Source organism: Scyliorhinus torazame, chromosome 8 (genome assembly GCF_047496885.1).
Source record: "Scyliorhinus torazame isolate Kashiwa2021f chromosome 8, sScyTor2.1, whole genome shotgun sequence".
Classification (NCBI taxonomy): Eukaryota; Metazoa; Chordata; class Chondrichthyes; order Carcharhiniformes; family Scyliorhinidae; genus Scyliorhinus; species Scyliorhinus torazame.
Window position 1 is genome coordinate 259306779 of NC_092714.1, and position 18622 is coordinate 259325400.

The 18622-nt window shown below is 45.8% G+C and overlaps 1 protein-coding gene across 6 annotated transcripts in view; it reads right to left on the reverse strand.

Annotated features, from left to right (window-relative positions):
• Positions 1-3616: 3616 nt before the first annotated feature.
• LOC140428571 (rho GTPase-activating protein 39-like) overlaps positions 3617-18622 on the reverse strand; it is a 302434-nt gene continuing 287428 nt past the window's right edge. For all 6 annotated transcript variants that reach the window (XM_072515196.1, XM_072515194.1, XM_072515195.1 and 3 more), the window contains 3 exons: positions 15915-16006; positions 13169-13338; positions 3617-9882 (listed from right to left, as the gene is read on the reverse strand). In XM_072515196.1, coding sequence (XP_072371297.1) covers positions 9688-9882; positions 13169-13338; positions 15915-16006 — 457 coding nt within the window. In that variant the 3' untranslated portion in view covers positions 3617-9687. The remainder of the gene's footprint in view (positions 9883-13168; positions 13339-15914; positions 16007-18622) is intronic.

An 18622-nucleotide genomic window follows, 5' to 3' on the forward strand; every position in this document is an offset into this window, starting at 1 on the left:
GGCGCAGTGGTTAGCGCCACTTGGCACTGAGGACCCGGGTTAGAATCGCAGCCCTGGGTCTCTGTCGGTGTGGAGTTTGCACTTTCTCCCCGTGTCTGCGTGGGTTTCGCCCCCACAACCCAAAGATGTGCAAGTTAGGTGGATTGGCCACGCTAAATTGTCCCTTAATTAGAGAAAAAAAATAATTGGGTAATCTAAATTTATTTAAAAAAAAATTATTCTCACACAGCAATAACACGAACATTGCAGACAGGCTGTGCCGATCGTATTGCCTCCAAACTCTTCGCTTATACCCTACCTGTTGTTGTGGTCATCTCTTACCTGGGTTCGATCCCGGCCTCGGGTCACTGTCCGTGTGGAGTTTGCACATTCTCCCAGTGACTGCATGGGTCTCACCCCCCACAGCCCAAAAGATGCTCAAGGTAGGTGGACTGGCCACGCTAAATTGCCCCTTGGGGGGGGAACTAATTGGGCACTGTAAATTTAAAAAACCCATAAATTCAGCCTACATTTTACTCTCGATTCAACGTTTCCTTAATTTATTCAATAATTCAAATGTCTTAACAACCAATTCTTATTTTGCTGGTCACTGAATAATTTGTGTGCTTTCGAACAAAACCAACTTTGATCAGTCGACTGGACAAAGGTTCCCAGGAGAACAAGAGGGAAGAAGGTCAATTTTACTCTGAGCAATGTTTATTATTATTTGTCGGGTCTAATCATTTCACATTCTTGTTTATTAACAGTTCTTCAATCTAGGCCATCTTGTGTTGTTTTAACATTGAGAGGGAATCTCTTTCTGCAATGAACAAACAGCCTCAAAGGCCAGCAAAGCAATGAGAGTGCCACAAAGCACTAATTTTAGTTTTAGGGGTTTAGAATTCAAAACAAGTGAAGCCCTGCTGAACCCGTGGAGGCGCCTGGTCAGTAGTCAGATTTGTGCACAGCAAACTCCCAGAAACCACAATGCGATAATGACCAGCCACTTTATTTCCAAGATTTTGATTTGAGGGATGAATGTTGGCCAGGACAACCTGATAAGGAAATGTTGCATGAAGCTTTTACATTCACCAGAGAGCAGATAGATGGGGTGTTAGTATGACATCTTATACAAAAGATGGCTATTCCGACCATGCAGCACTCCCTCAGTGAAGTGGCAGCTTAGACTGTGCTCAAGTCTCTGGGGTGCAGGGCAGCACGGTGGCACAGTGGTTAGCACTGCTGCCTCACAGCACCAAGGTCCCAGGTTCGATCCCGGCTCTGGGTCACAGTCGGTGTGGAGTTTGCACATTCTCCCCATGTTTGCATGGGTTTCGCCCCCACAAACCAAAAAATGTGCAGGGTAGGTGGATTGGCCACGCCAAATTGCCCCTCAATTGGAAAATATTAATTGGGTACTCTAAATTTATATATATTTTTTAAAGTCTCTAGAGTGGAACTTGAACTGAATCAATCCACAAGAAAGCTACCAATTCAGACGAGGCTGGCAGCTTATCACTAAAACCTAACAAAAACTGACAATATGGACAGAAACTATTGTGAGTTGCTGGGGAGGGGATACAGCATTTCAATTTTGTTTCACAATCCAGAATGCAAAGGATTGAAGTTTGAAAGCCTGTTTATGTAGCCTATCAAGGTCTAGAAGTCCAAAGATTGATCAAGGTCAGGCTGTGATAGTTTTCTAGTGTCAAAACTTGGAATGCATGGGTATCTGATTAGACAAGGAAACACATCCAGTAACGGGATTGGATGTGTGTCGATGACCTAGAAACAGTATCTTAGAGGATACTTGTGCATGGTGTCTCAATGTACAAATTGCACAACAAAGCAGTCATCACATTTAAAAGTTAGGCCATGGATATCAGAAGCTCGATACAATTTTATGGATTCAGAGATTTTTAAAAACTTGCACCTGTGGTAATTTTATTTGCAATCTACCCATCAGGTTCAACACTTATAATATTTTTGACACTGTGATGGAAAGATGACAGAATATGGGGCGGCACGGTGGCGCAGTGGGTAGCACTGCTGCCTCACGGCATTGACGACCTGGGTTTGAACCCGGCCCCGGGGTCACTGTCCGTGTGGAGTCTGCATGTTCTCTCTGTGTCTGCATGGGTTTCACCCCCACAACCCCAAAGATGCGCAGGGTGGGTGGATTGGCCACGCTAAATTGCCCCTTAAATGGAAAACATTTTAAAAAGAGATCACCAACTCTGCAATCATGGAATAATAGCGTAGCATTGAATATCCATCATTGAAAACAGGAACAAGGATTTTGCTGCTTACACAATTGTGGGATTTACAATTCATTTTATTCATCAAAATAAGGGCTTTCTTTATTTTGAGTGGGGAAATGAACACGTAAACAGCAGGTTATGGAGCAATAGTGCAAGTATTCGTGCTTATAATTCCTTAATGGCGGATCAACAATCTTAGCTATGCCATCATGGAGCAACATCAAGCAGAGACCAGATTCTGCTCCGTAGGGAGGGGGCATGGGTGAATATATCAGATAGATGCTCGGAGGCTTGTTTCGATCAAGCAGTGCCTGATTGCAGCATATCACTGGCTAAGATTGAGAACTGTTTGCTCGTCATCCCACAAGTACAGTGCTGTGCAGTGCAAGAGTTGTCAAGAAGAGATTTTTCAAAATTCTTTCGCAGGACGCGGATGTCGCTGGCTAGACCAGCATTTATTGCCCACCATTTCAAACGACATTTGAGAGTCGACCACATTGCTGTGGATCTGGAGTCACATATAGGCTCGACCAGGTAAGGATGGCAAATGAGAACCAGATGGGTTATGACAACTGGCAATGGTTTCATGGTCATCATAACACTGTTCATCGCAGATTTTTATTGAATTCAAATTTCACAATTTGTCACGTCCCCAAATCCTGCCCTGGGTCTCTGAATTGCTAGTCCAGTGACAATTCCACTGCGCCATTGCCTCCCCTGTTTAAGAAAAAGTTGCATTTGTTTAGCATTTTCCACGAGTGCTCAATGTCTCGGAGCTTTCCAGCCAATGAAGCCTTTGAAGTGTAATCACTGTTGTCATGTAGTAAATGCAGCAGCCAATTTACGCACGCACAAAAAGCTCCCACAAACAGAACTCGATCAGAAAACCTTTCTGTGATGTTAATTGTGGGATAAATATCAGCCAGGTGGCTGGGTACAATTCCCCTGGCTCTTCTTCAAAACAGTGCTTGGGATCTCCTACGTCCAGCTGAGCAGGCGGATGGGGCCTCAATTTTTAAGGTCTTGTCGAAAAGATGGCACCTTTTACAGCGCAGCACTCCCTCAGAACTGCACAGATGATTTCTGTGTACAAGCCCTCGAGTGGAATTTGAATCCAGAACCCTTGTGACTCAGACACGAGAACTATCAACTGAATGAAGGCCGAATTAAAGATCATTAAAAAATGAAGCCAAAACGTTCTTGGAACAGTCAGAGGTATGGAAATGCTACACTGGGGACTTGGCAGAAATAAAATTGCTTGCATTAGCTCAACAACAAGTTATGTTTGTTTATGGGATTCTGTACACAGACTTCCCTTTGTGAAAGTAGATGCCCAACAGTAAACATTATACTCGGAGTAGCACACACTTGAGACCTTGTAAAGTCAGAATCCTGCAGCCTTTATTTACACTTCTCCTGCGCAAAGAAACATCCAGTGTACACAAAAAGAAATTCTGCTTTTATACAACCTGTCAAAAAGCATTAACATATCACAACACAAAGGAGCAGCTAAGTGCAAAGAAAACCATTAAAAAAAAAACACAAACAGCCAAGTTTACAGGAAAGTTTACAATGCAGTTTTACACAATAATGCGAATGCATATTTCAAATGCCACAATGTACAAAAAAAAAGTGGTTACATATTTGGTTTTGCTTTTAAGACAGATCCCATTCAACACACACACACACACACACACACACACACAGTCAAATCCCTTCCCCAGTCTACGTATTTAGAAAGTTAATTCCACCTGGAGTTTAATATTTCCAAACCACGTTTAACCCCTTTTCAATCTGCACAATTGTTATTTAAGTAAATACCTGATAGGGGAAATGAAAACAAATGAATAAATGATGATGCTTTTAAGCTACAATGGCTATGTATTCCCACCACCTGGATATTCTGAGGTTTATTTTATTCTATTGTTACTGAAATCATGTTTGTCTCCAGTCACTTTCTTCCCGGTTTCAATTTTGGGGGAAGCCATTGTTATCAGCAAGAATCCTTTGTATTTATCGTCAATATACAGAAATACCAAAAAAGCAATATTTACAAAACTTCAGCTAGTGTAGTACCAGATACTGTGTTGGATGGTGTGCGAGGGCCCACTAAAACAACAATGCAAATTACCATCAATTTAATTAACTACCGCAGAATTGAACACCCTTACATAATAAATGGGGGTATTTATTCAGCAACACAAAATGGGGAATTTTAATCCATCTACCAGGTGGAAAATCCATGGGATCAGATGGAAACCTTAATTTTACACCCAATATTATTTCAAATGGAGACTAAACTTAGGTAGGTGTTATGCACGATCAACACTGCACACAGAGCTTTCAGTTTCTTGTCTGATGGGGTGGAATAAACTTCCTGCAATCAGTGGGGTGTAAAACAGGGATACCATGGACATCCCACCCAGCGTGTTGGTTAAAATCACCCTCAATGTCTTTCTCAGGATGCACGTGGCAGCATAAAGAACAGGAAATGCTATTGCAATCAGGAAGATGCACTGTACTAATATTCTCCCCCCGCTCCTCAATCAATGTGGTCCTACATCTGCAGATTCACAGGATTGGTTTAGTTCTCATGAATGATGCAATGAGCCACTTCAAAAGGGTATCTATGAAGCTTTTACCCCCCCTCTCCCCTGAAAGCACCAACTTCCTGAAACATGTAATGTTCCTATTTTCCCAGATGGGAAAGTGTCTCAAGTAATGGGGGACGTGGGTAGCGGTGGTGATGGTGTAGGCGAGAAAGAGGAGGAGGTAAAATACCTTCTGTTAGAACAGGCGCAAGGTCAAAAAAAGCTAACCTGCCAGAAGAAGTGGCTGCATCACTGTGATAATTATTGTTGTTTAACAGTATATAAAGTTATACAGAGGCCTGTCCTCGCAGATAACAGATCCTCTGTGTTCACAGCACCAGTTACTGAAGGTTAGAGCACACACTCCTTTAAATGTAGAACAGTTTTAAAATATATTTTGTACAGTTATATAGCAGAAATATAAACTTAAGAGGAATACATAAATAAAGCAAGCTGCAATGCAGAAAGATATCCACTTGGAAAATCTATCTTTTATATTTTGTTTACAAAAATAGGACATCTTGGGAAACACAAACTCACACTGGCTAGACTCTGCCGCAGAGATGGCCATTAATTGATCAGCCTTGGCAATAACGAGAATGTGGGGGGGAAAAGGGGTGTGAACTGCTAAAATTACACAGGCGAAAGAAAGATCACTCATTAAACTTTTAATTTGGGAGGCTCCCGGAGAGATTAGATTGGTGGGTGGGAGAAGGGACAAGAAATTATTTCATTAAAGCCGTAGCAGTGTTATCAGATTGCTCACTTCTTATTGATTTTTCTGTAAAGGCACAGGCCCAGTCAATCGGGCATACCCATGAAGGACATCCTTCCATCTGAATGTCAAGGCCCAAGGCGTCCCCTGATATTACGGCACAGTGGTTAGCAGTGCTGCCTCACAGCGCCAGGGATCCAGGTTCAATTCTGGCCTTGGGTGACTGTGTGGAGTTTGTACATTCTCCGAGTGTCCGCGTGGGTTTCCTCCTGGTGCTCTGGTTTCCTCCCATAGTCCAAAGATGTGCGGGTTAGGTGGATTGTCCATGATAAATTGCCCCAGGGATCTGCAGGTTAGGTGGGGTTATGGAGTTAGGGCGGGGGATGTGTAAATAGAGTGCTCATTCAAGGGTCGGTGCAGACTCAGTGGGCTGAATGGCCTCCTTCTGCACTGTAGGGATTCTATAATTTTCACATCAAACAGCAAAGAGGAAAAGGCAACTCTTAAACAACTAAATAAATATTTGCAACGACAGTCGCTTAGTAATACAGAACTCTAATATTGCCGAAGAGAGATTGCCGAAGCTTATTGTCTTGCACCCATCGGGACAAATACAAGAATATCACAATTATTAGACCCATAGAACACCTACAGTGCAGAGAGGCCATTTGGCCCATTCAGTCTGTGCCAGCCACCTGAAAGAGCGCCTCATCTAACCTGCGCATCTTTGGACACCAAGGGGCAATTTTGCACGGCCAATCCACCAATTCTGCACATCTTTGGACCGAGAGAGGAAACCGGAGCACCCAGAGGAAACCCACGCAAACACGGGGAGAACGTACAAACTCTACACAGTCACCCAAGGTCAGAATTGAACCTGGGTCCCTGGCGCTGCGATACTAACCACTGTGTCACATAACTGTTGTGATTGTTTGAAATTTAGCTTTCTTGAATTTGTAACATAGTTGATTTGTAACTTCAGTAAAAGCAATCCAAGCTCACAGGACCAATGTTAAAAATGGTGTCTTACTGCATCAGCCTCCGGACTAAAATATATCCGTTAGGAAAGTATGACTTATTAGGATACAGTGAGCTACAACTAAGATAACATCACCTATCTTAACCGTACAAAGGAAAGCAACTGTGTTCCCTGAAGATGATTCAAATCTTCCATGCAATTACAGAAATTGTTAAATCAGACCTCATTTTAATTTTCACATTTTGAGCGTTATGCCTTGGACTTGGAACTAAAAAGAAACAATTGCAATCTCATGAACATTTCCAATCCTGCAACATAACTTCGGGGAATGGGCACTTATCAACAGGACATGGACATTCACGATTCAGCCTGAATAAACTACTTTCTAAAAATAACGAAGAAGGACAGCTGTCAAGTGATGTGCCACAACCAAGAAAACAGGAAGCCACCGTCAAGTAAACCTGCGCAGTTATATTGCAGACAAGTAGTAATATACACTCAACGCTGAGTGGAGAGTTCAGATTTGATTTGTCCTTTCTGAAAACTTGCAGCAAAGCAGCTTATTCCAGCCTGTTTAAGAGAGAGATTGATCACAGCTAGTTCATGTAAAGTTGGTGCTGTATGCCATCCATACTTGAAATTAGGTATAAAATATCCTCAACACAAGCTCACAAAGGGGGTTGCATTTTGCTTTTAAACTCTGCAAACGGAGGTCTCGAGCCAGAAGAAGAAACTCCGATCTGTTTTGACTGAGTAAATAAAATTCTTCCTTGGAGATGGCAGCACTGCTATTAGAAGTCAATACAATGTTCCTTCCTCACAATAATCACATCACAGGTACAAAGACACCATGTATATAAAACAAAGTTAGTTCGGCAGCTATCAAAAGAGAGGGAAGGAGAGAGCGCAAATAAGCACTAAAATGAGTGCAATCCCATCTACAAACCATTGGCAGTTCCTGGAGACCCGATTACGTTGGATGTCCATGGGACAGGGCATAAAGTGGATCACCTGACCCTCGCAGCCCAGGTCTTGGACAAGTATGAGGGGGCAAACGCTTCAAATAAATGCCAGAAAAATCAGAACCTCCTCAAAGTCATGTGACGCTAAAACTTAACAATGCTCCTTATTATAAAAAATAAAATCAATGGATCAAACAACAACCTCATCCCAGTTAATGTGGTTGATACAGTTTCTTGTTCAGACTGAATTGCTTGCTGGTCAATTGCTAAATTAATGTGAAGCAAACGTCCAAATTTATTGGGCTTATGCTTGTGACTTCCTCAATTATTGGATCCAATCTTATTGCCACAAATGGGTTTTTTTTTTGCAAGACTCAAAAAAAATGTTGCATTTCCTAAATTGCTTATTTTACTAAAGCTCCCAACCCAGGAACGGCAATCACATTGTTGAAGACTCCTATGGGGCTGATTTGTATAAATGGAGAAATTAATCTATGTCCTGGCAACCAGAGGTGAGGCTGTTCATGTATTTCCTACACGACTGAAATAATTAGCCTCGAGGATGAACACTCCTCACTTCGCTCCTTGGACAGAAATGCTCAACAGGACCATCTAGCTTTAAAAAGATATGTACACGCTCTGCTTGGCGTCACATTATCAGCCCCCAGGTCATCAAAGCAAAGGGCATTTCACAGATGGCATTTTTACAGTGTTGCCACCATGTACTGCGGAATACAAGCGCCACTTCTCAGTTTACCGTGAAAAGCTGCCAACCCCTGAATTTGGAGGGTATCAAAAAAGGAAGGGAGAGTTTGCACCAGGTGAAAAGCACAACGACCTGACGCATAGGGAATTCCGAGAATGGAGCCAAACTGGCACAATAAAAACAAATGACAGAAAGTACGCACAGACATGAATATAAAAATAAATACACACATTAATCATGCCATCGTACATGTACCATTGGAAAAGCAAGATTTGGATTCTTTTTGAGGATTGCGTGTATGGAGGACACAAGTCATCCCGGGATAAATTTAACTGAAAGTCAGTCACTCAACCCTTTTATCAGTGACCACGACAGTTAAAATGTTGGCTACACAAATTAATAATAGTGTTTCTATGTTTCCCTCCAGTGAAGGTAGAGTAAGCACGCAGAGTGAAAGCTTAGTGTTAGTCTGGGTTACGAGAAGGTACAAGTATTTTCTTCTTTTTTTATAAAACAAGCAAACTTTTTTTTATAAAAAGACACACATACACCTTTTTCAAGTCCCTATTTAAAGCACTGACTTTTCTTTCTCACAAAACAGAATAAAAGTCACACATGTACAGCCACTCCCAGTTCCCCATATGCTTACAAGGCTCACTCTTACAACATGTGAAGGCTGCTGGGAATCTTGCTGTGTAAGCTGACAGCCCCCGGCCCCAAAAGTGCAAATGGTGTTTCTGCCTCCATTCTTTTGGGGACTGAAGTAGCCATGATATTTTCTAGTTGCAACATAAATTAGGGCTGGGGCTGGGGATGGGGATTATCGTAACCTGATCCAAGTGATGGTTTGAATATCTCCCATCATGAGGCACCTTTTTAAACTCTGGCCAGCGCAGAAAAGAAAATTACACACAGGTCAAATAGACTTGAGCTATCATTATTGGCTAAAGATTTTTTGGGAGAATAAACCTCACGCGCAACGCCTCAGACACAGTAAGTGCTTCAGCCCCCAGAATCTCCCTCGATTCCCACCTGCTTTCCGGGGAAGTGTAAACTTGGATGCAGCAGCACTCGTGGGTGGCTCTGCGCCATGATTGTTCCAGGTACCAGTTTGAGGCAATATTTATTTATTTTTTAAATTCAGAGTACCCAATTCTTTTTTACCAATTAAGGGGCAATTTAGTGTGGCCAATCCACCTACCCGGCACATCTTTGGGTTGTGGGGGGCGAAACCCACGCAAACACGGGGAGAATGTGCAAACTCCACACGGACAGTGACCCAGAGCCGGGATCGAACCTGGGACGTCTGCGCCATGAGGCAGCAGTGCTAACCACTGCGCCACCGCACTGCCGATGAGGCAATATTTATGTCGACAAATGATTGTCCAGCCACTGAAGAAGGGAGGGAGAACCGAGCACAGACACACAAAAGGATTGCAGGAAGAGATAGGCTTGGCCCTGCCGGGTGGGCCAGCGTCCGTATCCCGTGGCCTCTCACAGGTCACCTTTGATGAAGCTCGTGTCTAGATGCACAATTAGCAAGCGAATGAAGGACATCTCCTTCCGTGTGTTCTCAAAGATAACACGTGGGTCGTCCGATTGGCAGCGCAGGCAGTTTGGGGCCATCACCATGGCGAGGTTGTTGACGTCCATCTTGGTTTTGCTCACGTTAATCGGCTGTGCAAAAATCTATTTAAAGAATAAAAGGACTTATTAAACATCGCTCAATATTAAATTTCAACTTTTTTTGCGTGGGTAAAGGGGAAAAGGAGACGGGGGGGGGGGGAGATTCTTTTTTTTACATTTTTCTACATGGTCACTGTGAATTGAACACACTTTTATTTCGCCAATTCAAGAACCGGCTGTTAGAGGGCCCAGAAAAACCAAGGCTGCCCCTGCCTGGAATTGCCCCACTGCAATGGACTCGGGTGCATTTTGTTCTTGTGAAACTAGTTTTGCCTCGATATTAAAACATTTAAACAAACTGGCTGGTGGGGGTGGAACAACCAATCTGGCCTTTTGGCAGCACCGGGGGGGGGGTAGGCAGGCCATCTGATTGTGCCAACTTTTAAAAAATCAATTCATGGCATGTGGGCATCACTAGTAAGGGCAACATTTGTTCCCATCCCAACTGCCCTTGAGGTGGTGGTGATGATCTATCATCTTGAACACCCACAGTGCTGGTTATGAAGGGAGTTCCAGGATTTTAAACCAGCAGCTGTGAAGGAACAGGGATACAGTTCCAAGTCAGGATGGTGTGTGGCTTGGAGGAACTTGCAAGTGGTGGTGCTCTACTCCCCACGTCTTCCTAGGTAGTAGTGGTTACGGTTTGAAAGGTGCTGTCGAAGGAGCCTTGACTGGTTTCTGCAGTGGAATTTGCTTTGATTCCAAAACACTGTCCTCACTCCATGTCGCTCACTAGCTTTACTTCCCAAGGATCTATCTCCCTTTGAAATTCCCTAACATATGGTCCTCCGAGGAAAATGTTTCTTCCGGAGCCTTAAACCTGTTGAGCTGAAACTCTAAGATCATGTCCCCTTATTCGAGAGTTTCCTACCACAGGTTAAGTGATACATACAAGGAGCAGGAGTAGGCCATTCAGCCCCTAGAGCCTGTTACAACACTTAACCGTGGCTGATCTGATAGTAACTGTAAATCTGTGTCACACCAACCCTGATAACCTATCACCAAGAATCTATCCACCTCTGCCTTAAAATACTCAAAGACTCTGTTTCCACCGCCTTTTCAGGAAGAGTTCCAAAGATTCATGACCCTCTAGAGTGAGAAAGAAATTGCCTCATCGCTGCTTTAAATGGGAAATCCCTTATTTATAAACAGCTCTAGATTCTCCCACAAGAGGAGACATCATCATCCCCATGTCCACCCTGTCAAGACCCCATAGGATCTGAAATGCTTCAATCAAGTCACCTCTTACTCTTCTAAACTCCAGTGGACAAATGCCTAGCCTGTTCAACCTTTCCTCATAAGACAAGCCACCCCATTCCTTGTATTAGTCTGGCAAATTTTCTCTGAACTGCTTCCAATGCATTTACATTCTCTTCAGAATTTACTATCTTCATGTCATCAGCAAATTTTGCAACCATCCCTTAATCCAAGTCATTTATATAAATTGCAAATGGCTGTGGTCCCAGCACTGATCCCTACGACACGCCACTCGTTACATCCTGCCAACAAGAAAATGACCCGTTTATGCCTACACTGTGCATCCTGTCAGCCAGCCAATCTTCTTTCCATGATGTCCCCCAATCATCCCGTCAAAAATTGCACCTTAAATCGGGTCACACTGTGATCTGTTCAGTTCTGAGGAAATTAACCCACATTAACTCAGTCTCTACTTATTTCTAATTACAACACACACGTCATCCAAAGCACCATTCAACAGAGTTCACACTAGACATTCTGCCAGTCTATGTCCTTTTGAGTGAGGCACCCAAAACTGAACTTAGTGCTCCTTAAGGTCCGAGTAGCACTCCTTGCTTTTATAGCCCTTGTGATTAAGCCTTTTTGATCATGTTTTGATAATCTGTAACATGAGCTGTTAATGAGTTATTTATCCAGACTCAAATCTATTTACTCATCTACATGTTGCCTCTACATTTTTGTCATCCTTGCATCCAAATTACTTGACAAGGGAGTTAACATGCTTAGGGGGTAGGCAGGAAAGGAGAGGCCACAATCAGATCCGCCATGATCTTATCAAGTGGCAGAACAAGCTCGAGAGGCAGAATGGTCCTTGTATAAATTGTATGTTCGCATTTTCCATTGTTCTGTCCAATCGCTCGTTTCATCTGTGTGTGTGTGTGTGTGTGTGTGTGTGTGCGGGTTTTGCCTTCCATTTTACAGTTCACAGTAACCTCTCAGTCTCACTTGCAAACTTGTAAAATCAGAGCATCACAAGAGTGATGCAGCACAGGAACAGGCCATTCAGCCTATTGTTCCTCTGCTGCATCTTAACTGCTTTCGCGTTAATCAGACTCCCCTGCTCTTTTCCCATAGTTACGTAAATATTTTCCCTCCAAATATTTACCCAATTCTCTTTTGAAAGTTACTATTGCTACTGTTGCTTTCGCCAATTCGCAAGTTCCCCTCCAGGCCTCACACCGTCTTGACTTGGAAATATGTTGCCGTTTCTGCGCTGTCACGGAGTCAATATCCTGGAATTCCTTTCCTAACAGCACTGTGAGTGTACCTGCACCACATGGACTGCAGCGGTTCAATAAGGCAGCTCACCACCACCTTCTCAAGGGCAATTAGGGACGGACAATAAATGCTGGCCTACCTACTGACACCTACATCCTGTGAAAAAAGTTATTTTAAAAAGTCACTTAAAATACTCACATCAATTTCAAAAGCAGATCAATGAAAAGTTTGAAACGCAACATTATTCCTGGGTGGATGGGGCTGCACTTAGAAACCACCAACAGAGGAGGCCATTCAGCCTATCATGTTTGTGCAGGCCCATTGTATCTGTATCCAATTCCCATATTTAACATTTTTTTTTTTTAAAGCACCCAATTCTTTTTTCCCCTCAATAAAGGAGCAATTTAGCGTGGCCAATCCACCTATCCTGCATATCTTTTCGTTGTGGGGGCGAGACCCACGCAGACACGGGGAGAATTTGTAAACTCCACATGGACAGTGACCCGGGGCTGGGATCGAACCCAGGTCTACGGCGCCTTGAGGCAGCAGTGCTAACCACTGTGCCACCATGCTGTCCCAAATTCCTGTATTAAAGTTAACATTGTGCTACTGTCACTAATTGAAAATGTCCCTTTTAACCCAATTCCTACATCGCCAACAGTTCCCTATCCAGACTATAACATGGTAGACTATCCAGAGTGACTGCTAAAATGGCGCAGCTCTCCAGATACACACCACACCATCGGCTGGTTGCCAGCCATGCATCTCCAACACACTGGTAAATGCCCAGAAACCCGGCCGGCTTTATGCTTACCTGCAAAAAGTGGATGAGGTAACCAAGAACAAGGCGGTTTATTTCAGGCAGAGAAGCGACAACAGCCACAGCAGCCTCAGGGTTCTCGTAGTTGTTCACACATTGCGGATAGAACTTCTGTGGGATCAGAGGCTCCTCCAGCTCTCGGTACCACAGCTTCAGCAGGGAGGCTGCAGAGTAACACAAACAGGTATAATGAGAAAAGGCAGCCTCTCGGGCATCATGCTAGATTCTTTTGTGAAAGAACGTCATCCTCTACCGTAAACGAACAACGTTGAATCTAGCCAACAGGTCGCATGCTACTCTCTAATGTTGGCTTCCTCAGTTTAGTATCTTTTTCATGTGACGATTCATTTGTCTGTGCCAGCATCGAGATTCCAATCGGAAGGAACCACGTGCTACAGGTTCCAAACAATTTTCCTGAGTGATGAGTTCCGAGTCTTAGCAAAGTCCAAAGATGGGCAGCTCACTCTTCCAGCAGTGTGCAACATAGTACATCATTCCATGGGCACTGCTCAAGAGTGGGGAAGTTATTCCGGGACCACTGATCCCTCATGGGGAAAATTACCACTCTCGTTCACAGGGTTGTCTAACCTTTGAGTTGGGGCATTGGGCAGTCAAAAGAAAAAGAACAAAAACTTATAAAATAACTTTTTAGATGTTGCCCTTAATTTGGAGGTCAGAATAAGCTTCAAAGGAATACTTCCTCCAACCCCCACCCCCAAACTCCTGAATGGCACTGAGATAGGACACAGCACTGGGACTGACTGATTCATGCTGGGCTACAGCACAATAGCTGGAAGCAGTCAGCCACTAACCCGGACATACAAATGTTGGTGACGTATGGGCTCCACCTGTACTTTACCCTCAGCTTGGCATGCACATCAAGCAGGGGTCACTCGACAAGAGATCAGGGTTTCCCCCCATCTGAGTCAGAGGCCACTGCAGCCGATGTGTGGATATACACGGAGACTTCTGTTAAGACTGGGTAACATAACAAAGATGATGGGATCGAAGCTGGCCGATCCCTGGCCTACATGGAACAGCAGAACACAATGCACGGACCTATTAAAACATTGGGCAGCTCAAGAGCCTAAACCCATCAGGCAAATCAACAATGTGTTCAAATCAAATACGGAACTGAACTATGATTTCCGCTGCTTGGCACATTCTTCCTTCATTACTATGTTTTTTAAACCGTTCCTCACTATGCCAGTGTATATAACCTTCTGAACAATTGGGAAGGATAAAAGTATATTTTTTCAAAGTAGGACATCATGTGTTTTTCTGCAGTGTTTCCAGAATGACGATACGCATTTTAATTCAGTTTGCTGTTATAATACAATTCGGAACTGTGTCCAAGTTCGTCTCCCTCTCCGTCTCAAAAACGCTTTCTCTTTAACCTGTTGTTGAGATGTGGGTGACACTGGCCATTGCCACAGTTATTTGCCCAACCCCAGCTGCCCCACATCTTGCACAGCGGGTGTTGTGTGTCAGCATGTAGGGCGGCGGAGTGGTTAGCACTACTGCCTCACGGCGCCAAGGACCCGGGTTCGATCCTGGCCCCGGGTCACTGTCCATGTGGAGTTTGCTCATTCCCTCCAGTGTCTGCGTGGGTCTCACCCCCGCACCCCAAAGATGTGCAGACTAGGTGGATTGGACACGTTAAATTGCCCCTTAATTGCAATTTGTTTTTTTAAAAGTCAGCATGGGACTCGAGTTCCCAGATCAGGAAGGGTTGGCAGGGTTCCTCTCCTGAAATGACATTAGTGAGCCTTTTAGCCACAAACTGGAAACTTCCAAAGTCACAAAAGGCCAAATTTTGTTGTGAAAGAAATTTTACAACCTGCCTTGGTAGGAATTGCACTTGACTTCTGTGTAACTAATCCAGAAACACGAGTGCCAGACTACTGACAAAAGCAAAATACTGCAGCTAGTCAATAAAAAGACTTGAATTTATATTGTGCGTTTCCCTTTACAGCCAATTAAATACTTTTCAAGTCTAGTCACTGTTGTCATGTCGGAAAGGCAGCCAATTTGCACACAGCAAGCTCTCACAAACAGCAATGCGTTAACAACCAGATCATCTATTTTTAGTGACGTTAGTGGAGGGATGAATGTGGGCTGGGACATTGGGGGCAACAGCTCTGCTCTTCTTCAAAACAGCCGCTCGTTATCTCTTGCATCCAGTCCAGCAGGTGGATAGAGCCTGGGTTTCACCTCTTATCTGAAAGAGCACAAGTTCAACAGTGCAGCACTCCCTCGGTACTGCACGAGACTGTCAGACTTGATTTCTGTGTCAGAGGTTCCAGTGCTACCAATTCAGTCACAGCTAACACTGTATAAAAATGTAAAAAAAACAGAAAATACTGGAAACATTCAGCCGGTTAGGCACCGTTTGTGCAGAGAGAAACCTATATGGGCCACTGACCCCTGCATAAAAATTTGCTATGCAATACCTTTCGCTACCACAAGAGGTTACAATTCCACCGTGTAAATATTGAACAGTAGGATACACATGAAGCTGAGTGAAAGTGTCTATTATTGGAAAATATGGACACTGTTCACTCAGTTACAGGCACCTAACCCTCTGGCTCCCCTGGAAATGACTCTTACGGAGTAATTTGGGCATTTGGAAAGGATTAGTTTAACTAGGAGATAAATTATTTTAGGAACAGGAGCAGGCCATTCGGCCCCTTGAGCCTGTTCCAGGCCACATTGTCATTAGTGCTACAGAGGTTTTTACCTGGTATATGGGGGTCAGCAAGGTTGTCTGGGATCCTCCACTGGTCAACCTGTAGTTTGAGTGCATTTACCTCATCTATATCCCCAGGCACTCTGAAAGGGAAAGACACAAGAACTTCAGTTTCAGCTGAATACATTGCAGTTTTCCATGAAGTTTGAGATGAAATAGCAGGCTCTCCCCACACAATGAAAGGTAAACTAGTTGGGGCACTTTTCACATGTTCACTGAGTCAGTTATCACTGGTTCAATATATATATTGCCCTGATTTAGAAGATACTTCACAGAGAAGTAAATGGACACCACAGCAGTCCCTAAGCAACTCACGGATTTCTACATGTACAGTACAATGACAGGCCTTTCTGCCCAACTGACTTATGCTAGCTCGTGATTTGCTGCTTTGGGTGGAACAGAGCAAGCAAATGAAAAGTGCAAGGTTGCCAGTCAGAGAAGCAGAGGGGGTGTGATAGGACATCAACCTGGAGGAGGTTTGGTGAATGAGGCCGCGTGGGACCTTAGATGAGCATTTTGTATTTGGTGCACTGGGGAGGAGGAGGGGGAGAGTGGAGGTGGATTGAAGTGGAAGTAGGTTCTGGTGAGGCTGGGGTAAGATTGGATGTGGTATGGTTGGGGTCAGGCTGTGCGGGGGATGGGGTGAATTGAGTTGGTGAAGTTGGGCTGTGCGGGGGATGGGGTGAATTGGGTTGGTGAGGTTGGGCTGTGCGGGGGATGGGGTGAATTGGGTTGGTGAGGTTGAGGTTGGGCTGTGCGGGGGATGGGGTGAATTGGGTTGGAGAGGTTGGGCTGTGCGGGGGATGGGGTGAATTGGGTTGGTGAGGTTGGGTTGTGCGGGGGATGGGGTGAATTGGGTTGGTGAGGTTGGGCTGTGCGGCGGATGGGGTGAATTGGGTTGGTGAGGTTGGGGTGTGCGGGGGATGGGATGAATTGGGTTGGTGAGGTTGGGCTGTGCGGGGGATGGGGTGAATTGGGTTTGTGAGGTTGAGGTTTGGCTGTGCGGGGGATGGGGTGAATTGGGTTGGTGAGGTTGGGTTGTGCAGGGGATGGGATGAATTGGGTTGGTGAGGTTGGGGTGTGCGGGGGATGGGGTGAATTGGGTTGGTGCGGTTGGGGTGTGCGGGGGATGGGGTGAATTGGGTTGGTGAGGTTGGGGTGTGCGGCGGATGGGGTGAATTGGGTTGGTGAGGTTGGGGTGTGCGGGGGATGGGGTGAATTGGGTTGGTGAGGTTGGGGTGTGCGGGGGATGGGGTGAATTGGGTTGGTGAGGTTGAGGTTTGGCTGTGCGGGGGATGGGGTGAATTGGGTTGATGAGGTTGGGCTGTGCGGCGGATGGGGTGAATTGGGTTGGTGAGGTTGGGGTGTGCGGGGGATGGGGTGAATTGGGTTGGTGAGGTTGGGCTGTGCGGGGGATGGGGTGAATTGGGTTGGTGAGGTTGAGGTTGGGCTGTGCGGGGGATGGGGTGAATTGGGTTGGTGAGGTTGAGGTTGGGCTGTGCGGGGGATGGGGTGAATTGGGTTGGTGAGGTTGGGCTGTGCGGGGGATGGGGTGAATTGGGTTGGTGAGGTTGGGCTGTGCGGGGGATGGGGTGAATTGGGTTGGTGAGGTCGAGGTTGGGCTGTGCGGGGGATGGGGTGAATTGGGTTGGTGAGGTTGAGGTTGGGCTGTGCGGGGGATGGGGTGAATTGGGTTGGTGAGGTTGGGCTGTGCCGGGGATGGGGTGAATTGGGTTGGTGAGGTCGAGGTTGGGCTGTGCGGGGGATGGGGTGAATTGGGTTGGTGAGGTTGAGGTTGGGCTGTGCGGGGGATGGGGTGAATTGGGTTGGTGAGGTTGGGCTGTGCGGGGGATGGGGTGAATTGGGTTGGTTGAGGTTGGGCTGTGCGGGGGGTGGGCTGAACTGGGTTGGTGGAGGTTGGGCTGTGCGGGGGGGTGGGCTGAACTGGGTTGGTGGAGGTTGGGCTGTGCGGGGGATGGGGTGAACTGGGTTGATGAGGTTGTGGTTGGGCTGTGCGGGGATGGGCTGAACTGGGTTGGTTGTGGTTGGGCTGTGCGGGGGATGGGGTGAACTGGGTTGATGAGGTTGTGGTTGGGCTGTGCGGGGGTGGGTGAATTGGGTTGGTGAGGTTGAGGTTTGGCTGTGCGGGGGATGGGGTGAATTGAGTTGGTGAGGTTGGGTTGTGCGGGGGATGGGGTGAATTGGGTTGGTGAGGTTGGGCTGTGCGGCGGATGGGGTGAATTGGGTTGATGAGGTTGTGGTTGGGCTGTGCGGGGGTGGGTGAATTGGGTTGGTTGTGGTTGGGCTGTGCGGGGGTGGGTGAATTGGGTTGGTGAGGTTGAGGTTTGGCTGTGCGGGGGATGGGGTGAATTGAGTTGGTGAGGTTGGGTTGTGCGGGGGATGGGGTGAATTAGGTTGGTGAGGTTGGGCTGTGCGGGGGATGGGGTGAATTGGGTTGGTGAGGTTGAGGTTGGGCTGTGCGGGGTGGATGGGGTGAATTGGGTTGGTGAGGTTGGGCTGTGCGGGGGATGGGGTGAATTGGGTTGGTGAGGTTGGGCTGTGCGGGGGATGGGGTGAATTGGGTTGGTGAGGTTGAGGTTGGGCTGTGCGGGGGATGGGGTGAATTGGGTTGGTGAGGTTGGGGTTGGGCTGTGCGGGGTGGATGGGGTGAATTGGGTTGGTGAGGTTGGGCTGTGCGG